Genomic DNA, 18990 nt, shown 5'->3' with positions numbered 1-18990 from the left:
CTCCTTCTCTAGAAGATGTAGAAAATAAAAGTACCCTTCACATGGGAATGATCCAATAATTAAGTGAGGTGATACACTGAAAGCATGTGGTAGAGTGGTCCATAATAATCACTCAATGAACGTTACCTTCTGCTACCCACCCCAGAAATGCTGAATGTGCCCAGAAGAAATGAAAGAGATGCTATGGTTAGACGGGAACATTGCATGATTGTAATAGTAATAAGGTCAATAAATATAAACCTTACATATTTAGTCCTGAATTCATGGTTTTCCCTTGTTTAACTGCTTTCCTCATTTTTTATTTTCATCCTTCTGAGACAGCCACCTCCACTTCACCCCTTGCTGACCCTTACCAAGTCTAGGAATAGAGGTGTCATTCTAAGTGATATATTTATAGCAAGAAGGAGAAGCCATGTTTTTCAATAAAGTTTAAAATGTTTTTAAAGGCCCACCAGCCTGTAAAGCTACTTAATATTCACATCCAATCCCCTAGACTTAGAATGTCTCCACCTACTCGTCTATTACAAACCAGGAAACTTAGGAAAGAAACTTAACATTTTTGTAGTGAATTCTGTTACTTGTAAATTCTGTGTTAACTACTGAAATCGCAGTATTTCCTTTCATTGGTATTATATTTAAGGTAGTAACAGTGTTTCATCCTACAGAGGTCAAATACTCTTTACTGAGCTTGCCATTTGTATCATTGCTCTTGAGAAATGTTATAGATGCCAAAGAACAAAATTGAATTCAGTGTTGAGATCCCTTTTTAATTGGTGAAATAAAGAATGTATGATGGTAGGGAAGCCTGGAAAAAGGCTGATTCAGGTGGCAAATAGGACGCAGGTACTAAAACACTAACCAGGATGGAACGAAAGATACAAAACTGGATACTGGTAACTGGAGCATTTAAGAAACATGGATGCAATCATAAATGAAACTCATACTTCTGAAAAGCAGTGATTTAGAAAATGTGTATACACTGAAATCTTCCTCCGTGTGAGTGTAAAGATTAACATTCACATCTCTGTATTGCCATGTCTCATTATTTCTTACTTTCTTCATTTTGGTTTCGTATCCTTTGAACTTTTTTTTTTTTTTTACAGTTACTAAAACATTACACAGCTTTGAGTTAGTGGGTATTTTTGTTCGTTTATTTTGTTTTGTTGTAGAGCACATGCTCGTGGGAAGCGCTACTTGCTTGATTAGGGGCTAAGCCTTGTTTTAAGAAACCTGCCCTGGAAGCTTCTTAGTGTCCTCAAAGAGCTCTTTATTAATGTCTTAAAACTTCTTGTTGTATAACCAAGTAACAAATTAGTTACCCATACAGTACGGCACAATATATAGCAGATATGCTAATGTTTGATTAATAATGAAATTCATACTGGAAATACATTTAGAAGAAAAGCTGTTCTTGCAGAATTTTGCCCAGATTCCCTGTAATTGCTTAGTTTCTTAAGACAGCATTTCAAAAATTGACTGAACATGCGGCATTTTAAATTGTAGCAGCCTCAGCAAATCTGCAGCTTTCTTTTTGATAGTTGAATGGCTGTGACCATGTAGAATTCTTTGTAAGTGTGTGTGCTGTTATATATCCATATATATATATATTTTTTTCCATGGTTGTGAATATGTTTTGTGTGTACACGTACAGGCACAAATCATAATCTCACCAACGTAGGGCCAGCCAAATAACCTAATAATAATTACATTAGCTGTCATTTATTTTTATGAATTCTAGACATTATTCTCTGCATTAACAGGCCCTATGCCGTTTAATCCTCATACAAATCCTTTAAAAGAATCCTTTAAAATATTTTTCAAATGAGGAAGCTACCGCCCAGAGGAACTTACACAAGACTGTCCAGTGAGTAAATCTTGGAGATGACATTTGAACCCAGAGTCACGGTTTCAGGTTCTGCCTTCTTAACTAGTAGTTCCTTTTAGCATATGCTGTATAATGGGATAGATGGATTTTTGACATGATCCAAGGAAATCTACATTCTTGAGTATTTGTATAATGCAAGGGAAACATAGTCATTAAGAATATTATTTCCTGACACAGGGAACAATATTATTTCCTGACACAGGGAACAATGTGTTCAGTATCAGCACGTATTAAAGGGAGGTACTTGGATGTGTTAGCTTTTACCATTTTACTAGAAGTATATTCTGAGTCAGTGGGGTTTTAGTAGTTCAACTATAGCTTGTCCAGCGTAGATTCTTAGAAAGAAGTAGGTGAAAAAAAACCAAAAACAAAACCCAGTAGCTTTATATGCATAAGTATAGTGAAGAAAAATGATTGAAAACAAACCTCATGCAAAATAAGCCAGACATAATTTCCCAGCTCTGAAGCCCTCACCCCCACCCAAAGCGTGATGCTGCAGAGAGTGGGTGCTTTAACTTTGCACTGCTGTTGATTGCAGTGTAACTACAGGCTGGACAATATGGAGGCGATAATGCCCCTTGGCTGTTGATGCAGAGTACTTTCATTGCCCCTAATATTTGGGTCCTTTTAACTTTCTAATCATCAAAACACTAGTTAATATCGTATGTTGGGTGTAATTGCATGAATAGCATGTTGTTATTTCAGTAGTTATATTTCTGAATAGAATCTTCACGCTAAGCATATTCAGAAGCCTCTGGAGAATAACAGATTGCTGATTATTACCTTGTTCCCTGTCTTCTTTCTGCCTTGGTATTTTAGCTTTAATAATCCTAAAAGGTGTGAAATGATTAGAGTTTGAATTTCAAGGAGGCATAATTAAGAAAGATTAAATTTGGGAAGTTTCTAAACAGCAGAATCAAATACAAGGTTAAAAAAAGGATGGGTTGAGGTCTGTTAGGATGGGAGGTAACATGATGGAGAACAGAACCTTTCTGTGTTGTTCCTGTTGGTTTCTTTGACTTCCTGCATTATTTATTTAGGGTGGGAGAGTTTATTCATAAAGTTGGAGATCCTTTTCCTTCCTCGTATCGCAAAACAGACATATTCCTGGTATTTTGCTTTCGCTTTATATGTTTGACCAGTACTGTGAAATTCCAAAGGTTATGTTGCATGATAGCAGTTTCTGGACGTGGGTGTTGACATTTAGCATTCTAGCAACAATGCACATTGTTGGTGCCTGACACAGCCAGCTCTTTCATATGTGTGTATTTCTCATTATTTTAGCATTCACGGCATGTGCTATTTTCCGACTTCTCAGTCAAGGGCTTACTGCATCCAGTGCATTCTTAAGTTACATTGTTGGTATTCTTTCTCTATGAAAACAAAGAAGGTATTACTTGTTTATGCAAATTCCAAGTTAACATGAAGGCCTCTGGCTTTAGATTTTACTTTATTTTTCATTGGGGTGGAAATGAGAATTCTTCCAGGTTTTTAGAGTTATCCCAAGCTTTCTGTTTAAAAAATAAAATGTTTATCTAAAGGTTTTCTGTCTCTTTTTACAAGAGAATGTTGTGATACCTCTCTAGAGGAAAGCATGCTCACTCAGCATCTTTTGATTTTCACTCAAAGCCAGACTTGTAATTGTGTGATATAATCTTTACTTTCCTAGACTGGTTTAGCTCTGTTATGTTGGTTTCCTTAAATAAGTAAGTTTATTTCCAAGTGTAAGCCTATAAATTTCTTTCATATTGAATGATACCTGGAAGTACTAAACTTGGCAAGTCCAATGTACTCTGTGTAGTTTGGGCATGAGGACATTACATGTCCGGGCAGCTTGAAAGACAAGCCTTTTAGTAGACTGCAATTACACTTGCCATCTGCTTGTTTATTTAGGTTTCGGTATTGCTTCTTTCTAGAATTGAAATTAGGATTTAAAGTTGTTCGATAAGATATTCTGTTAGTGTTCCATTGTATACCTAAGGGTTGAGTAGTTGGATATCATCTTCCTAAAATGAATCTAGACTAATATAGTAAGACTTATTGTATAATATTAGTGTCAAAATAAAACCATGCTATAGATTGATCAACAGGGCCACCACTAGCTAATTAAAACCTTTGGTGTGGAATAGAGAAAGGCATCCCATCCCCAAGTTGTCACAACAACAAATAAATCTCCCCTTTCAGGGTATCTTTGTGCAGAGCAAATCTTCCATGACCATCAAAAGTGGTCATCCTAATTGTATTTTCTTAAGCTATTACATGGATGTATATTTTCCAGGCTGGGATACCCAAACTTAGATAATTACAAGGTAAATTTCATTTAACCTCTGTTATATTTGTAGCATAAAATAGGAAGTTTTCTTGTTCTCTTGGAATTTTAGCTACAGCTCAGAGTTAAGGATAATGGGGTACAGGAGTACCCTGTTGTGAAGCAGGGTGCTAGACACAGCCTCAAAGGACTTACTGAGAGGAGGCCAGGTGGCCATCGACCATCCCCCAAAAGCCTATATGAAACATAGCTCTGTGGAGTTCCTATTTAAAAAGCCTTACCAACATTGCTGTCTCTGTTTTACAGAGACGTTTCCCCAAGTAATTTACTCAGCATTACTCAGCTAGTTAGTTCTCTGATTCCACAGCCTCATACCTCACAGTCGTTAAGACAACTCTGCATCAGCCCCTGTTCTGCTGCAAGTCAGCACAGTAGAAGAGGGAGCTTTTCATACCTCTCTTGGGCAGTGGTCAGACTCATTTTTGGGGGGAGGTGAGGAACTTTGGGAAAGGTGTTTAGCAGGTATCCAGAATTGATGCCCTCAGGCTGAATTTGGCTCAGAGTCCTCTTTGTTTTGTCTGACACATTGTTGAAAACAGGACAACTCACCTACAAATCCAGTTGTATTGCTTCTCTTGAGTCATTACTACCACCTCCAAGGGGGTATAGGCATCCCGGTCCTCAGCCTCCCCCTTGTCATGGTCTTAGCCCAGCTAGTGTGGTCCAAAAATAATTGCACATTCTTCAAGGGATTGGGAGGAGGAGACACGCAGCATGTGTGAGTGGCCCATGGGCACGTAGCTGCAGCAATATAGGTATCTAACCAAAGCAAACAAACACGCAGACCATGAGCAGCTAGCCTCTTTATTTGCAGAAGCCACGCCCTGGAGTGAGGAACTGGGAATCACTATACTACTACCTGCCTTGTGGATGTAACAGGTGCTAGAGTTCTCTTGTTTAGAGCCAGCCCAAACTATCCCAGACATCTCAGTTGAGTCAGCATTGGTTTCTTTCCCCTCCATCCACATTCTGATCTGCTTGGAGGGTATCCCCAGGGTCCACAGTCAAATAAATCCTGCTTTCTAGAAAGTGAATTGGAATCCCCAAGGTAGCCTAAAATGGCTATGGATCTAGTAAATGCTACCGAGTTGCCCCTTCTCATAGCTGAACTCTGATACTCCTGAGTTTGTTTACTAGCCTGCGGGCTTTACTACTGTGACTGGTGTCATAGTAAAAAAAAGGCTTCCCAAGTTTTGCTTCTTTGACCCTAGAAATGTTATTTGGGATAAAAAATAATGCTTGTTTTTCAGAGGTAAAGCAAAAAAAAAAAAAGTGTATTTTTAATACACTTAAAACAATCATTTAAATGATAGGCATAGTTGTTTTTATCACTTACAGGCACATAGTGTTGCATTTCAGTATTTAAGAAAATGTTGTACCAAGAAATATTGTTCAAATTTCTGAGCAGGAAATACATATTCAGTAAAAAATCATTGAAACCATAGAAATGGGCTCAATGTTGACTAGCATTCCTTATCCCTACCTTGGCTCCAGCTTGGCTGTTTAAAATTCAGAATAGCCTTGGCTTTTCCTTCTTATTACATTATGTATATCATGGTTTATTTCTGTCCAACTGCTAATTTTTCTATAATAGAGTCTTCTCCGCTCTAAAAATTGAGGACAAAATTTTTGTTACTTTAATAATTATTTACTGCAAACACTGTAAAAAGACATGTCATCTTTGACTTTATGATTCCAGCTTCTAAGCCTCTTGTTATATCATCTCTTCTTTTCTTAATCAACATTTTCCAAAATACACCTCCCCACCATGCCATAAAATGAGTATTTTTCAAATGCCTATTTGGATTGCCAAGGGAATAGTTTGAAATCTGTGATGTGAAGACTCCTAAAAACTAATCACTCTTTATACAGGTTTTGTTTTGTGATGTCTTACATAGTGGGTAAAGATGGGCCTAATTGTAATTTCAGGTACTGCGTTGGCTCATTCTGTTTATTTTTTTTAATTTTTAAAAATTTTTTGCGGTACGCGGGCCTCTCACTGTTGTGGCCTCTCCCGTTGCGGAGCACAGCCTCCGGACGCGCAGGCTCAGTGGCCGTGGCTCACAGGCCCAACCGCTCCCGCGGCATGTGGGATCTTCCCGGACCGGGTACGAACCCGTGTCCCCTGCATCGGCAGGCGGACTCTCAACCACTGCACCACCAGGGAAGCCCGCCTCATTCTGTTTTATCATTGGATTGATAGGTTAATGTCTACAAAGTGCTCGGAGTTCTCACACAAGGCTAGAGAGATTTATGCAATTATGTACACACCTTAATGAAAGAGTAAATGTCATAAATATTTTATAGCACACATGCTCTCATTCAGAATATTATTGCCAGCAAGCTAAAGGTGAGGAGGATGGCCTCTTATTCATCTTTGTATCTCCTGTCCGTCCACAGTGCCTAGTACTTTATAAAAGGTCAATAAATGTAAGAGTTGAAGGGAAGATGTATCCTGTTATTATTAGCAACAGTATCATTTGTAAGCGATTTCCCAAGCCATTCACTTTCCCACGTGGTTTTAAATCTCATCTGAAGATGTCTTTTCTCATTTAAGTGATATTTAATTTTTCACATCTGCAGTTATTTGACGGCTAAATCTTATGGTCTACGAGTTGGACATTCAGGTAAAACCCTTTGCAAATAAAATGGTATTGTTTCTGTCAGCAAGGGGATATACAGTCAATGCAGTATTTCAGGAGACTGTGACAACTATTGGTCAAAGGACATTAGTCAAGTAACTGAAATGTTATAAAATTGGTAGAAATTACACAGAAACCAGGAATTGAAAGGTTGGAGACTGTCTGTGGTCAGCCTTTTAACCTTTTGAGGAGTTTTAGTATTCCTGGAACCGTGAATTTATCCTCTCTTGAATTGTGTCTGCTTAAGACCCTTTTTATTACAGGTAATTTTCTGCGTAAAACGATCAGCTAGATAAGCTGTATTTCAAAACTTTCCAGTGTCTTTTCAGTACATTATCATCACCATGGTTGATTCATTTATGAAACACAAAGCACTCCCATTTGGAGCAATTTATTCTCGTATCGGTCTTCTTTTCCCTGGATTTGCCAGAATGCCGTCACGTTCGTGTTCTGAAGGTTAATGCCCAAAGTCAAGCAGACAGAAGCCAAGTGCTGCAAGGTTTCCAAGATTAGGACTGATTCCCTTCACAGAAATAAATGATTCCTGCCATGTTCAGTGATTTTGTGCAGCGCTCCCCGCGGCTGAGTGAGTGCATCAATACTGTAGTCCTTACCTGCTGTACATACTGATGACACTCGGTGTTAACTTGATTGACTGAGCAGCCCACTGGAGAGGACGCACCTGCAAGAGAAGTGCAGACATATATTTTTATCCTGGTCTCGAAACATTTATTTTACATTTCTTTTCCTTGGGAGTCATGGTTTCAAATTCCATGGGCTCTCAAGCCACACTGCTCAGGTAGAACAAACCTTTACGTGCTGCTTTATTTTCAGAATTCTACCGAAAATGGTCTCAGGTTTATACCCTTTGCCAAAGCCTGATTTTATGCTTTTGAGGGAAAATGACAGGAAGGTGATGCTTAAGAGTCCTGACAAATGAGTGACTCTGTGGAATTTAAGTCTCTTAAGAGGTTCTATCTGATGATGGGCAAGTGGATCATTTAATTCAATTATGAGAAATCATTTTGACTATATTTTTATGTTCTATTTTATTATCATGTTTTGTAGGCTTTGAGGCAGCAGCAGAAAAGAAGAAATGGAGTCTCAATGATGGTAAACAAGACTGTTCCTCGTGTTGTTTTGACACCATTAAAGGTGTCTGATGAGCAGTCGGATTCGCCTTCAGGTAAAGAGCTAAAATATTGTATGCTTGGCCAGTTTCTTCCCGGAGGAGGCTTTCTCACCAAGAGAGATGTCATGAATTTTCTCTGGAACTGAATAATATTTCCACCTGAGGTTTCATTTAATTTTTTTATACCTTAGACTCTTTCAGTGATTCAAAAATAATAGGGTATTTCGCTCTTAAAAACAAAACAAAACAAAAGCTTGCTCATCATCAAAGGACTTCATTTGCTAATGTCAATAGATGCAAGAAAATGTGTAGTACTGCTAGGTGGATTTTTTTGTTGTTGCTTTGGCTTTTGTTTGAATGTTGAACTTTAATGGTGGACCCCATGCTGATGTGTAATGCCATCAAAAGCCGTTCTTCCGTGAGTGTGAATTTGTTTTTCCATCCTCTGCTGCAAAATCAGGAATCCTTTATTAGTTTTTGTGTTCTGGCAGCATTCTTCTCACCTCAGTGCAGCCCTGGCCGTTTCTTCTAATTTACCTCTGTCACTTTATCAGCTATGTACCATTCTGTATATTATAGAGTGATGTTTGCGTTTTCTCTTCCTGCTTCAACATAAAGTTATTAATAAAGGCATGATCTCTCCCTCTCTCCAAGCCTCCCTTCATCCTTCATCTTTCTGTCTCGGTCTTGCATCGTCTCCAAGTGGCACAGTATTGTTGAAGCTTATTCGTGTATTTTCACAAAAGATCTGAGTGCTTCTTTGAAAAGCTATCAGATCAGTGAACGTGTCTTTGACTCCACTATCAGGCCATCTGTTCATGCTTTTTGTTCTGTTTGATTGATTTATTGGGCTTTTCTCTTTATATAGAGTAGAGGAATCAGATTGTGGCCAAAGGTAGTGTATTAACTCTTAGCAAAGGAGATAATATCTACGGTTTGTAGAACAATTTGAGATTTTTCTTTTCAAGGACAGCAAGAGGAAGATAATGACATAATAACTATTTCCTTTTTTAGGATCCGAATCTAAAAATGGTGAAGCAGACAGTTCAGATAAAGAAATGAAACATGGGCAAAAATCCCCCACTGGAAAACAAACGAGTCAGCACTTAAAACGATTAAAAAAGTCTGGTTTAGGTGAGTGTACAATATACTATAACATTTCACATTTTAGATATTTAAATCTTGTTGAATGAAATTATGGGGACTCTTTTCTTTAATAGTTAAGAATATTTTTAAATCTTTCCAATTTATCTAAACCAAAAAGGGTGCTAAAGAATGCAACATATTACAATGGAATGATTTTAAGCATGTTGCTAAATTTGTGAATGATACTATTGGATGAAGCAGAGGCTAAAGATAAGAGGTTTAAAACGATCTACGTATTAAAGTAATTATCTGCCAAGTCATAATTCTGTCTAACATGCAGTGTTTTGTTCCTGAAACTGGGTTTCACTTTATCGGAATACATTGTATTGGGGGGAAAATGCAACTTTTATAAAGTGTTCATTGAACTGAAGAGTACACTGTCATTGGGGTCTGCTGCAGTAAAACTGCTCTGCCTTGCTTTTCATCTTATGCTGTTTGAAATATTCAATAGTGCTTGTCTGAAAAACAGTGTACAATTGCCGAGAAGTGTGGCAGACAGTTACTGGGTCTTGCAAGTCAGTACCAGGTTTTCTTTTGAAGATTTCCTTCCTGATAACTTTTCATCAGGAACTCAATAGCAGCATTTTGGGGGAAAAGGAATATGGAAACTAAAAAGAGGAAAATAAACGTATCCTAGGCTGAATATTAAAATTCTAGACCAAACCTGCCTCGTTGCGTGTCTGGACCTAATGGCTTCATTTCTCTCTCTCAGTTATTTCATCTCTGAGTTAGGGTAATGATAATGACCTAGATCATTGTAACATTTTGTAAAATGATGGGTAGAAAGTACAGATTTATTGACTTGAACTTTATTATTGGTTCTGCCACTTACTTTCTTGGCAACTTAGGGTAATTCTTATTTGCAGAGTTTATGTTTGTAAAATTCAAGCAAGATTTTAACCCATTTATTTATTTATTGAGTAAAGATCTATTGAGTGCCTACTATATACCAGGATTTTGTTAAATTCTGGGAGCATATTTTCAGTAAAGTCTTTGAATGGGGTTTAGATAGCCTTATGTAAGAGATCTTTGGGAAAGCAGAATTTGTTTGTTTTAAATTCTTTAAACACAGCATAATTATCTTTTTCATTGTTTCCAAGGCTAAATCATTTTATAGTTATTGTCTAGCCCAAAACATATGTGTTAGTTTATAAACACCTACATATATACTGACATGTTTTTTCCTAGTCTTTTTGAGTTTTCTAAATTAAGTACTTTGAGTAGCTTCTGAAGCTGGAAACTGTAATGGGAGAGTGATATGTAAAGAATGTACTAAAAAAAGAAGCCCCCCCCCCCCCCAAATATCATGTTATGTTACCCTAAGTAATTTAAAAGTCAGTGACCTTCAGTTAAAAACAGTCTGCTACAACCTCAGGAAAGTCAATGCCATATCATGAGTTTAAGAAAATTCAAGACATGGGGACCTCTTCATTTCTTTACTTAGCTGCCTTCAGGGCTGGGGTTCAACAAGGCTTGTACTCTTGTCAGGATCCTGTCAGGTGCTCAGGTCTTCAATCAGGATCTCTTGTTCTAATTGTTGTAACCTAGGAATCCTGCACGCCGCTTAGCATCTTACATGTTAACAATCATACAGTAAAGGTTAACAATCATACAGTAAAGGGTTTTCAGCTAATTTGTTAGCAAATTTAAAAGGCGATAAAGGAGACCACCATGTTCTTTTTAACCGGCTTTTTTCTTTTTAGACTACTAAGTAGTAGAAATAATGAAGCTACTTTAATGAAGGAATGGAAAACTACCCGTATTTAATGCAGTGGTCTTGGTACTTTGACATATTATCTCATTTACTTCAATTATGTGCAGTTGAATTATTTTTATTTTACAGCTGAGGAAACGGAGGCCCAGAGAGTTAAGAGGGTTGTCCATAATGACACAGCTATTACAAGCCAAGGCACAGCTAGCTCCAAAGTCCAAACCATTATTTCAGAATATGTTCTGAATGTCTGTAATCATCCAACCTATGTTGTAGACCTGTGGGCACCACTGAGGAGTAGCATAGTGTCTATGACATGATGAGCCTGCCATGGGTGTTAAAATGCAGGTACACTAGTTACACATAGAAGGAGAGCTAGCAACTAAAACATTTCCTGGCTGATCCTGTAAAATCAGAGGAAGAAGGTGGGATTTAAGGTCAAAAGTAACCTGAAGGTGATTGCTAGGAAGGAACGCTGACTGACTGAGTAACCCAACAAGCAGCTGAGTACAATGGCTTATTTTGTGCAAATGAAGTTGGTAGTACTTATTAAGCCTCCAATATATGCCCAGCACCATACAATGGAAAGTGAAAACATGCAAAAGGAAAGAAAGGGCCTTAAAGGTGACCATCTCCAGATAGGATCCCATGTGTCTTCTAGAAAGTAATGTTTCTGATGTCCTGTGACCTTAGGAATCTTACAGAGTAAAGGATTCTTTGTTCTGTGCAGCGTTTTAGAATCATAACTAAAATGTAAGTTCCTTGAATTAAGGGTCGTTGACTTACACCAGTTTTTAATTATGCTTCTTCCTACGCAATCACACAGTAGGAGTTTAAAAATTACTTACTAAACAAATCCAAGCTTCTAATGGATATCTCTGAGGGGTTTTTAATAAATGTCCTTGCTGAGCTCAACTTCTGGGATTCATTCCAATATATTTTATTTGGTTTAATCTTTTTGTTGTGAAGAATTACAACTTTGCTGGTTTCATAAAATGTTACATACTTTTGAAATAAATTAATGCAGGAAAATAAATTTGAAGAGTAACCCTAAATACTATCATCAAAAATAACTTCCCCCAGGCTTCCCTGGTGGCGCAGTGGTTGAGAGTCCGCCTGCCGATGCAGGGGACACGGGTTCGTGCCCCGGTCCGGGAAGATCCCACATGCCGCAGAGCGGCTGGGCCCGTGAGCCGTGGCCGCTGAGCCTGCACATCCGGAGCCTGTGCTCCACAACGGGAGAGGCCACAACAATGAGAGGCCCGTGTACTGCAAAAAATAAAAATAAAAAAAAATAACCTCCCCCAGTGTTTTATAAATATTATTTGACATCTCCTAATGTGTAGCCATAGTCCGGGGTCATCTTAGAAAAATTGAATTATATCATTTTAATTAAAAGTACTAAATTTAATTAAGTTTAGCCTGAATAATAAAAAAGAATGGAAGTAAAACCAAAAACAAAATTGCTAAACATCGCCACGAGATATATTCATATCTAAAAGTTCTCTCCAAAGATACTAAAAATATGAAAAACTGGAATAGGAGTGATGATCATTTTAACTACTCAAGCTTTGGACAATATATTGTAAAGGATAGGGAGATAATTATACTTATGGTCCCTCCTAACTCCATGTTTTTGTTGTATTATTTTTTAAACATCAAGGTTGTTAACATTTAATAATTTTTTTTTTTTTTTTACCATAATCCCCATAGTTCACTACCCCCCTGGTACTATATGGTAATGGATTCAGTGCTCCCCGGTAGACTGTTTACACAATTTCTTCATTTGTAAAGGGCACTTGGATTTATGTCGTAGATGATTAGATTTTGCCCTCTGATAATTTTTTTTCCCTAGACTTTACTCTTTGAAAGCCTATTTTTCTTCTCTGAGCTCTTTCAGAATCCATTTGTCTCTAATTTCTTTGAGACAACGAAGAACTCTCATTTTGAACTCTTTCTGTATTTCTTTGGGCAGTTCCTCTTGCAACCAAAGGCCTTGGTCTGCCTCTTTCTTGTGCTCCTTCCCTCTGTGTGAGTGTATGTGAGTACATCTTGTGTGCACATTTTATGCACAAATACTGTGTGGCTTCCCTTCTGGGAAATAGGAGGCTCTAAGCCAGCAAGGTCTCCAAAGTCTGCAGCCTTTATTCAGATTCCTTTATTCGACTCCCTTTGGTCAAAATAATAATTTCCCTGATCCTCATCAGACACTTTCCCATGATTTTTATTATGACTACAAAGTGTCGTCTTCTATAGCACAGACACTTACTGTGGCAATTCGGCAATTGTTGCTTCTTTGCTTCTCCGGACCTCAGCTACTTTATACTCTCTAGTGTCCAGGAATTAGACACTAAAATGACTACCTCTTTTCTTCCTCTGCTTAGTGTAGGGAGATGAGGTACCAGCTTTAATGAGATAAGACAATCAGATATAATGAGCTTGTTCTTAAGCCAATTAAGAGTAAGTATGTAAGGATAATTAAAATGGAATTAAACATCCTGTGTGGCAACAAATTTAGCAGTAAGTTCATCTGCTCTGTCTTTGTTCCAAAATTATAAAACATAATTTTGCTTAGATGGACATCTTTGAAATAGATCTTCTTTTGACTTTATCATAAAACATTTAGAGAGGCACATAGTCTTTTTTTTCCCTGATACCCTTAAATATTTTGAACCATACCAAATAGTAACCAACAGCATAAGTTCTATTTCTCACATTGTCCATAATACATGTTTCTAAAATTTTATGATTTTCTCATTTCCCCAATACTCCTTCCCAAAGTTACTCTTGGTAAATGACCTCAACTCCCTCATATGGAGAGTATTTCGGCCATACGTAAGCATTAAGCAAATTCCTTTCCTGTATTTTCAACATTTCTGTCTCTAGGTTTTGCCTCTGCCTTCTCTGCTGAGAAAATAAGCTTCTTCCTAATTCTCTTCTTGTAGTCTATTTTATCTCCCTGTGAAATACTTGAAACATATAGAAAAATACAGATGCTAATAAAACATACATCTATATACCTGTCACCTTGACTTCATTTCTAACAAATGTTAGGAGTTTGTTGGGCAAAAAAAATAGATAAAATTTTTGTACTTTTTGTGTTTATAAGTGAGATTGGCCAACAGATTTTCTCTCTCATATTGTCTTTGTTTGTCCTTATTTTGGAATAAAAGTTATATTAACTTCATAAAGTGAACTGAAGAGCTTTCTTTACGTATTCACTGGAATAAGTATAAAATGAGTGGGGGGAGAGTTCCTTGATGTATTGGTAAAATTCGTCTTTAGAGCTATTTGTAATATGTGCTGTGCATGTATGTGCGGAAGGAGGGGTTGTCTATTTATTTTACAAAAGTTTTCACACATTTACTGAGGTTTGCTATTTTTAATATAATTTGAAAATTTGCAAACTTGAAATACTTTTATGTCTTCAAAGATATTGGCTAAAGTCATAGTAGTATGATTTTTATGCATATTATACTATTTAAAATCAAATTTTAATTATAATTTTATTTGCCTTGTATATCTATACTGTATCTCAAATTATGTGCCTACCTTTCATTCCTATTCATGTTTATTTATGCCATCTCTCACTAGATTTATACCTATTTTATTAGTCTTAAAAAAATCCTTTTTCTGTTCTTTTTTTTTTTTTTTTTGAATTTTATTTATTTATTATTTTTTCTTCGGTACGCGGGCCTCTCACTGTTGTGGCCTCTCCCGTTGTGGAGCACAGGCTCCAGACGCGCAGCCTCAGCGGCCATGGCTCACAGGCCCAGCCGCTCCGCAGCATGTGGGATCTTCCCAGACCAGGGCACGAACCCGTGTCCCCTGCATCGGCAGGCGGACTCTCATCCACTGCGCCACCAGGGAAGCCCCTTTTTCTGTTCTTGATGGTCTTCATTGTTCTTTTCTATTTCATGAATGTGTACTCTTATTCTTTACAATCTTTCTCCTTTCTTCTTTCTCCGGTTTTTATTCTATAGTTCATTCATTAACTTCTTGATTTGCACACTTAACTCTTGAATTTTCAATATTTTTTCTACTCTCGAATATATACAATTTATTTTTAAAACAAATTCAGCTGCATTTTACAAATTTTGGCATTATCATTTAGAATGTAAATATTTTGTAATTTCCATTACAAAACATTTCTTTAACTTGTGAGGTACTTAGAAGTGTACTTCCAAATGTCCAAATATATAATGAGTGTGGGAAGATTGGAGAGTTGCTATGTTATTGATATCTAATTTTACTTCTTTGTGGATAGAGATATGAGGTTTTATATTATTCTTCAGTATTTTTGAGACTCAGTGGTCAGCTTTTGGGGTTTTTTGTTGTTTTTTTGTTTTCTTTACTGTTTCCTGAGTGCTGACCAAAAAATTGCTTTCTCTTAAGGGCTCAGTGCAGTGTCCTATGTTAAATTCATTGGTTTAAGATCGATTATTGAGTTTTTAAAGTCCTTGGTATTCACAAGACAAGTTTTTTGCTTGTTATCTCAATGTCTGGTAAAATATGTTCAGATGTTCCACTGGCATTATATAGTGCCAATTTCTCTTTTTAATTCTCTCAATTTTAAATTTTGAATGCTATGCTGTTGAAATGGATGCAGGCTCTAGGTCATTGTATCTTTCCAGTGAATTATTCCTTTTATACTCAAGGAATTACGTTCTTATCCCCAATAAGGTTTTTTTTTTACCTTTGTTTATCTTTGATGTTAATATTGTAGTATTGCTTTTTTTGATGTTTTGAATGTCTGCCTGGTATGTCTTAGTTTATCTCCTCATTTTCTTCTGTTCCATGTGATTTTTATTTTAAGTATATCTCTTGTAAAGCAGTATATAATCAGATTGTGTTACTTTTAAAATCTAATATGAAATCCATTTGTTTTTTTTTTACTGTGTTGGGGACTTAATCAAAATTTCTTTTTCTCCTTTTATGCCTTCATGTGATTGAGTTTTCCTTCCATGAGTTTATTTGGAAGTTATAAGTCTTTTCCATTTCTCCCATTGACTACCTACAGAGTTTTTTGGATGGAATGTCCTATAAATATCAATTAAGTCCATCTTGTTTAATGTATCATTTAAAGCTTGTGTTTCCTTAGCTATTTTCATTTTGGATAATCTGTCCATTGGTGAAAGTGGGGTGTTAAAGTCCCCTACTATGATTGTGTTACTGTCGATTTCCCCTTTTATGGCAGTTAGCATTTGCCTTATGTATCGAGGTGCTCCTATGTTGGGTGCATAAATATTTACAATTGTTAAATCTTGGATTGATCCCTTGCATGCAAATGGAAGTCAGCTGGAGTAGCAATTCTCATATCAGACAAAATAGACTTTAAAATAAAGACCCTTACAAGAAACAAAGAAGGACACTACCTGTAGAGTTTTAACAAACTAACAGTATCTCTCCTGTTTCCAAACAGTGCCAGGGTTATATGGTGTTCTCATTTCAATCACACCTTCCCATCTCTCATGCAATTGCTGTCTCCTGTTTTTTGTGGTTTTTTTCCATTTTGTTTTAATTCTCATTAGTTGTTAGTATTATTTTTCACTGTTAATGTTTATTTGGAGTTACTCATGTCTGTGAATCTTTTAGTTTGTCATTGCTTCTGCAACCCACTCATTCATTCTTTGAGTTAATTTCTTTATTTGTTAAGAACATCCACTAGTACTTTTTCAGCAAGATTCTCTAAGGGATAGTTTCCATTTTGGATACTGAAAATATTCTTATATCGTTAATATCATTGCCATTTAAAGGGACTTTATTAACGAAATTCTAGATCAGTGCTTCTTTTCTTTTGGCCCTTTGAAGATACTTCATTGTCATCTGTAATTTATTGATGATAAGGTTCCTGTGTCTTATTGTGATCCCTTTGGAGGTAATCTATTTTTGTTCGAAACTGTTTTAAGGTATTCTTTTTATTTTTGATGTTTTGCTATTTCAACACATCGGATGGAGGAATGGGTATTTATCCTTTTTGAGATTTGGTATGTTGCTTTATCTGAGGACTCTTATCATTTTTTCAGTTCTAAAACTTTCAGACATTAGCTCTTCAAATATTGCCTCTCTGCCATTTGCTGTGTTTTTTCATTCTCAAACTCCTGTAAATGTGCATCCCGACTGCTTATTCCATTCCCTTTATTTTTTCTCTCTCCTGCTTTCTTGACTCATCATTTTTAATGCTGCATTCAAGATATTTTCATCAACTCTATATTTATTCAATAGTTATTTCATTGTATCCATGGAATATTTAAAAAATTTTTAAACTAAATTTTCATTTCTAGAAGTTCTATCTGTTTCTGTTTCAAATCTGCCTATTTTTAAAATTACAGTGTCCTGTGTTTTCATAATGAATTTCTTTTCTTTTTTGTTTCTATTGTTTAAAACAAGGGGCAGCAAGTTTTTCTGTTAGGGGCCAGAGAGTAAATGCTGTAGGCTTTGCGAGTCATGTGATTTCTGTCACAACTATTCAACTCAGCATTGTAGTGCGAAGGCACATCTAGACAGTAGCTAAACAATTGGGCATGTCTGTGTTCCAGTAAAAGTTTGTTTACCAGCAGCCACTGGACTGGATATAGTGCATGGGCAATAATTTGCTGACCCTTGATTTAGATCACACTCTATTAAAATCACATTCAAGTGATTCTCTTAACTCAAGCAACTGAGAGTGGTAATTCTTCCGTTTGATGCATCAGCTGACTGTCCCTTATGGTGGATTTTTCCCTTGTGTGTCGTAATTTCGAATTGTGGGCTCTATATACAGCCGTCTGTTGGAGGTCATTGTACCTGAGTTGTAGAATTATCCTACAAAGCGTACTGGCATTTCAGGCCTCACAGCTAATATTTTTATAAAGGATTGCTGTTTTAAAGTATTACCCTTAAATTACCCTGAATAGGCATCTTCTGAAATACTCCAGTGCTTAGTGCTGTGCGTGACACTTGGGGAGCACACAGCTATCAGCTATAATGCTCTCATTATCTCCATTAAAATTAACAGCACTCTTATTGTTATCATTGATCCTAAGTCTTATAGAATCTACAAAAACTGTAGTTGTTACCATTTATGCTCCTAAAGTTTTTGAGGATTCTGATTAATTGGAAGACCGTAATTAAAATACTTCTTTATCTACACCTGGTGCTACTTTGAGTTAAAAATACAGATGGTATTGAGTGAAGTAGACATTATGAAAATTAAAGACAACTAAGGCAAGATAGAAACCCAAAGAAACTTTGGAGATTTCATTCTGAAATATCATTCTTAAAAGAGAGAGAATTAAATACATTATCAAATATATATATATATATAATACATATATATAGAGAGCGAGTCAGTATACATATGTGTGTGTACAGGTGTATGTTTTTCCCAATCTATAGTGAATTCATACCTCTTGCTTATTTATCACAGGACACTTGAAATGGACCAAAGCTGAGGATATTGACATAGAAACCCCGGGATCTATTCTTGTCAACACTAACTTGAGGGCATTAATAAATAAACATACGTTTGCTTCCTTACCTCAGCATTTTCAACAATACCTCCTGCTTTTGCTCCCAGAAGTGGATAGGCAGGTAAGTAGAAGTTTCAGACATTTGGTATTAGTCACCAGTTATATTATTATGAACTGGCAGGTCTGTTATCGAAGATGACTGATACATGGATGGATAGTTTTCTAATAATCTAGTATATTTGTGTAATTTATATACTTAAATGCTAGCATTGGTGTGTTTGCTTAATCTGCCTAAACAGACTCATTTTTCATTATCACTAGTGAGCAAATTCAAATTTTAAAATACAGCATATTGCCATAGAGTGAAAACAACAGACCTACCTACACTGGGCAGGAAAAACAAAGAAATCAAACGTTCCAGTATCAAATAAATCTTTGAAGTAGCTTCCCCTTTGCCCCGAGGGAATATTGAAGTGCAGCAATAAAAAGCCAGGGTTTCTAAGAAATTATGTAAATATTTTCATTCTCAGCTCTTTCCAAAAACCATTTAAACCATTTAAAATTTATGTTTGGATTTGGCTTCTGAGAGTCTATCATTGTGAGTATGATTGCCTATAAATAATCACCTTTTATCTTTTTTTTTAGTATAACTAAAAGTGCTTTAAGTGTATTTTTGTATTTTTTAAAAGCCTCT

The 18990-nt window shown here is 36.4% G+C and overlaps 1 protein-coding gene across 1 annotated transcript in view; it reads left to right on the top strand.

The window, feature by feature from the left end:
• Window positions 1–18990, top strand: part of ASXL3 (ASXL transcriptional regulator 3) — a 178511-nt gene that overhangs the window by 85323 nt on the left and 74198 nt on the right. Inside the window, exons 6-8 of the mRNA XM_049697996.1 lie at window positions 7925–8042; window positions 9003–9122; window positions 18254–18417. Of these exons, the coding sequence (XP_049553953.1) occupies window positions 7925–8042; window positions 9003–9122; window positions 18254–18417 (402 nt within the window). The remainder of the gene's footprint in view (window positions 1–7924; window positions 8043–9002; window positions 9123–18253; window positions 18418–18990) is intronic.

This window comes from Orcinus orca, chromosome 15 (genome assembly GCF_937001465.1).
Source record: "Orcinus orca chromosome 15, mOrcOrc1.1, whole genome shotgun sequence".
NCBI lineage: Eukaryota > Metazoa > Chordata > Mammalia > Artiodactyla > Delphinidae > Orcinus > Orcinus orca.
Note: the sequence above shows the minus strand (reverse complement) of the source record. Positions and strands in the feature narration are given on the sequence as shown.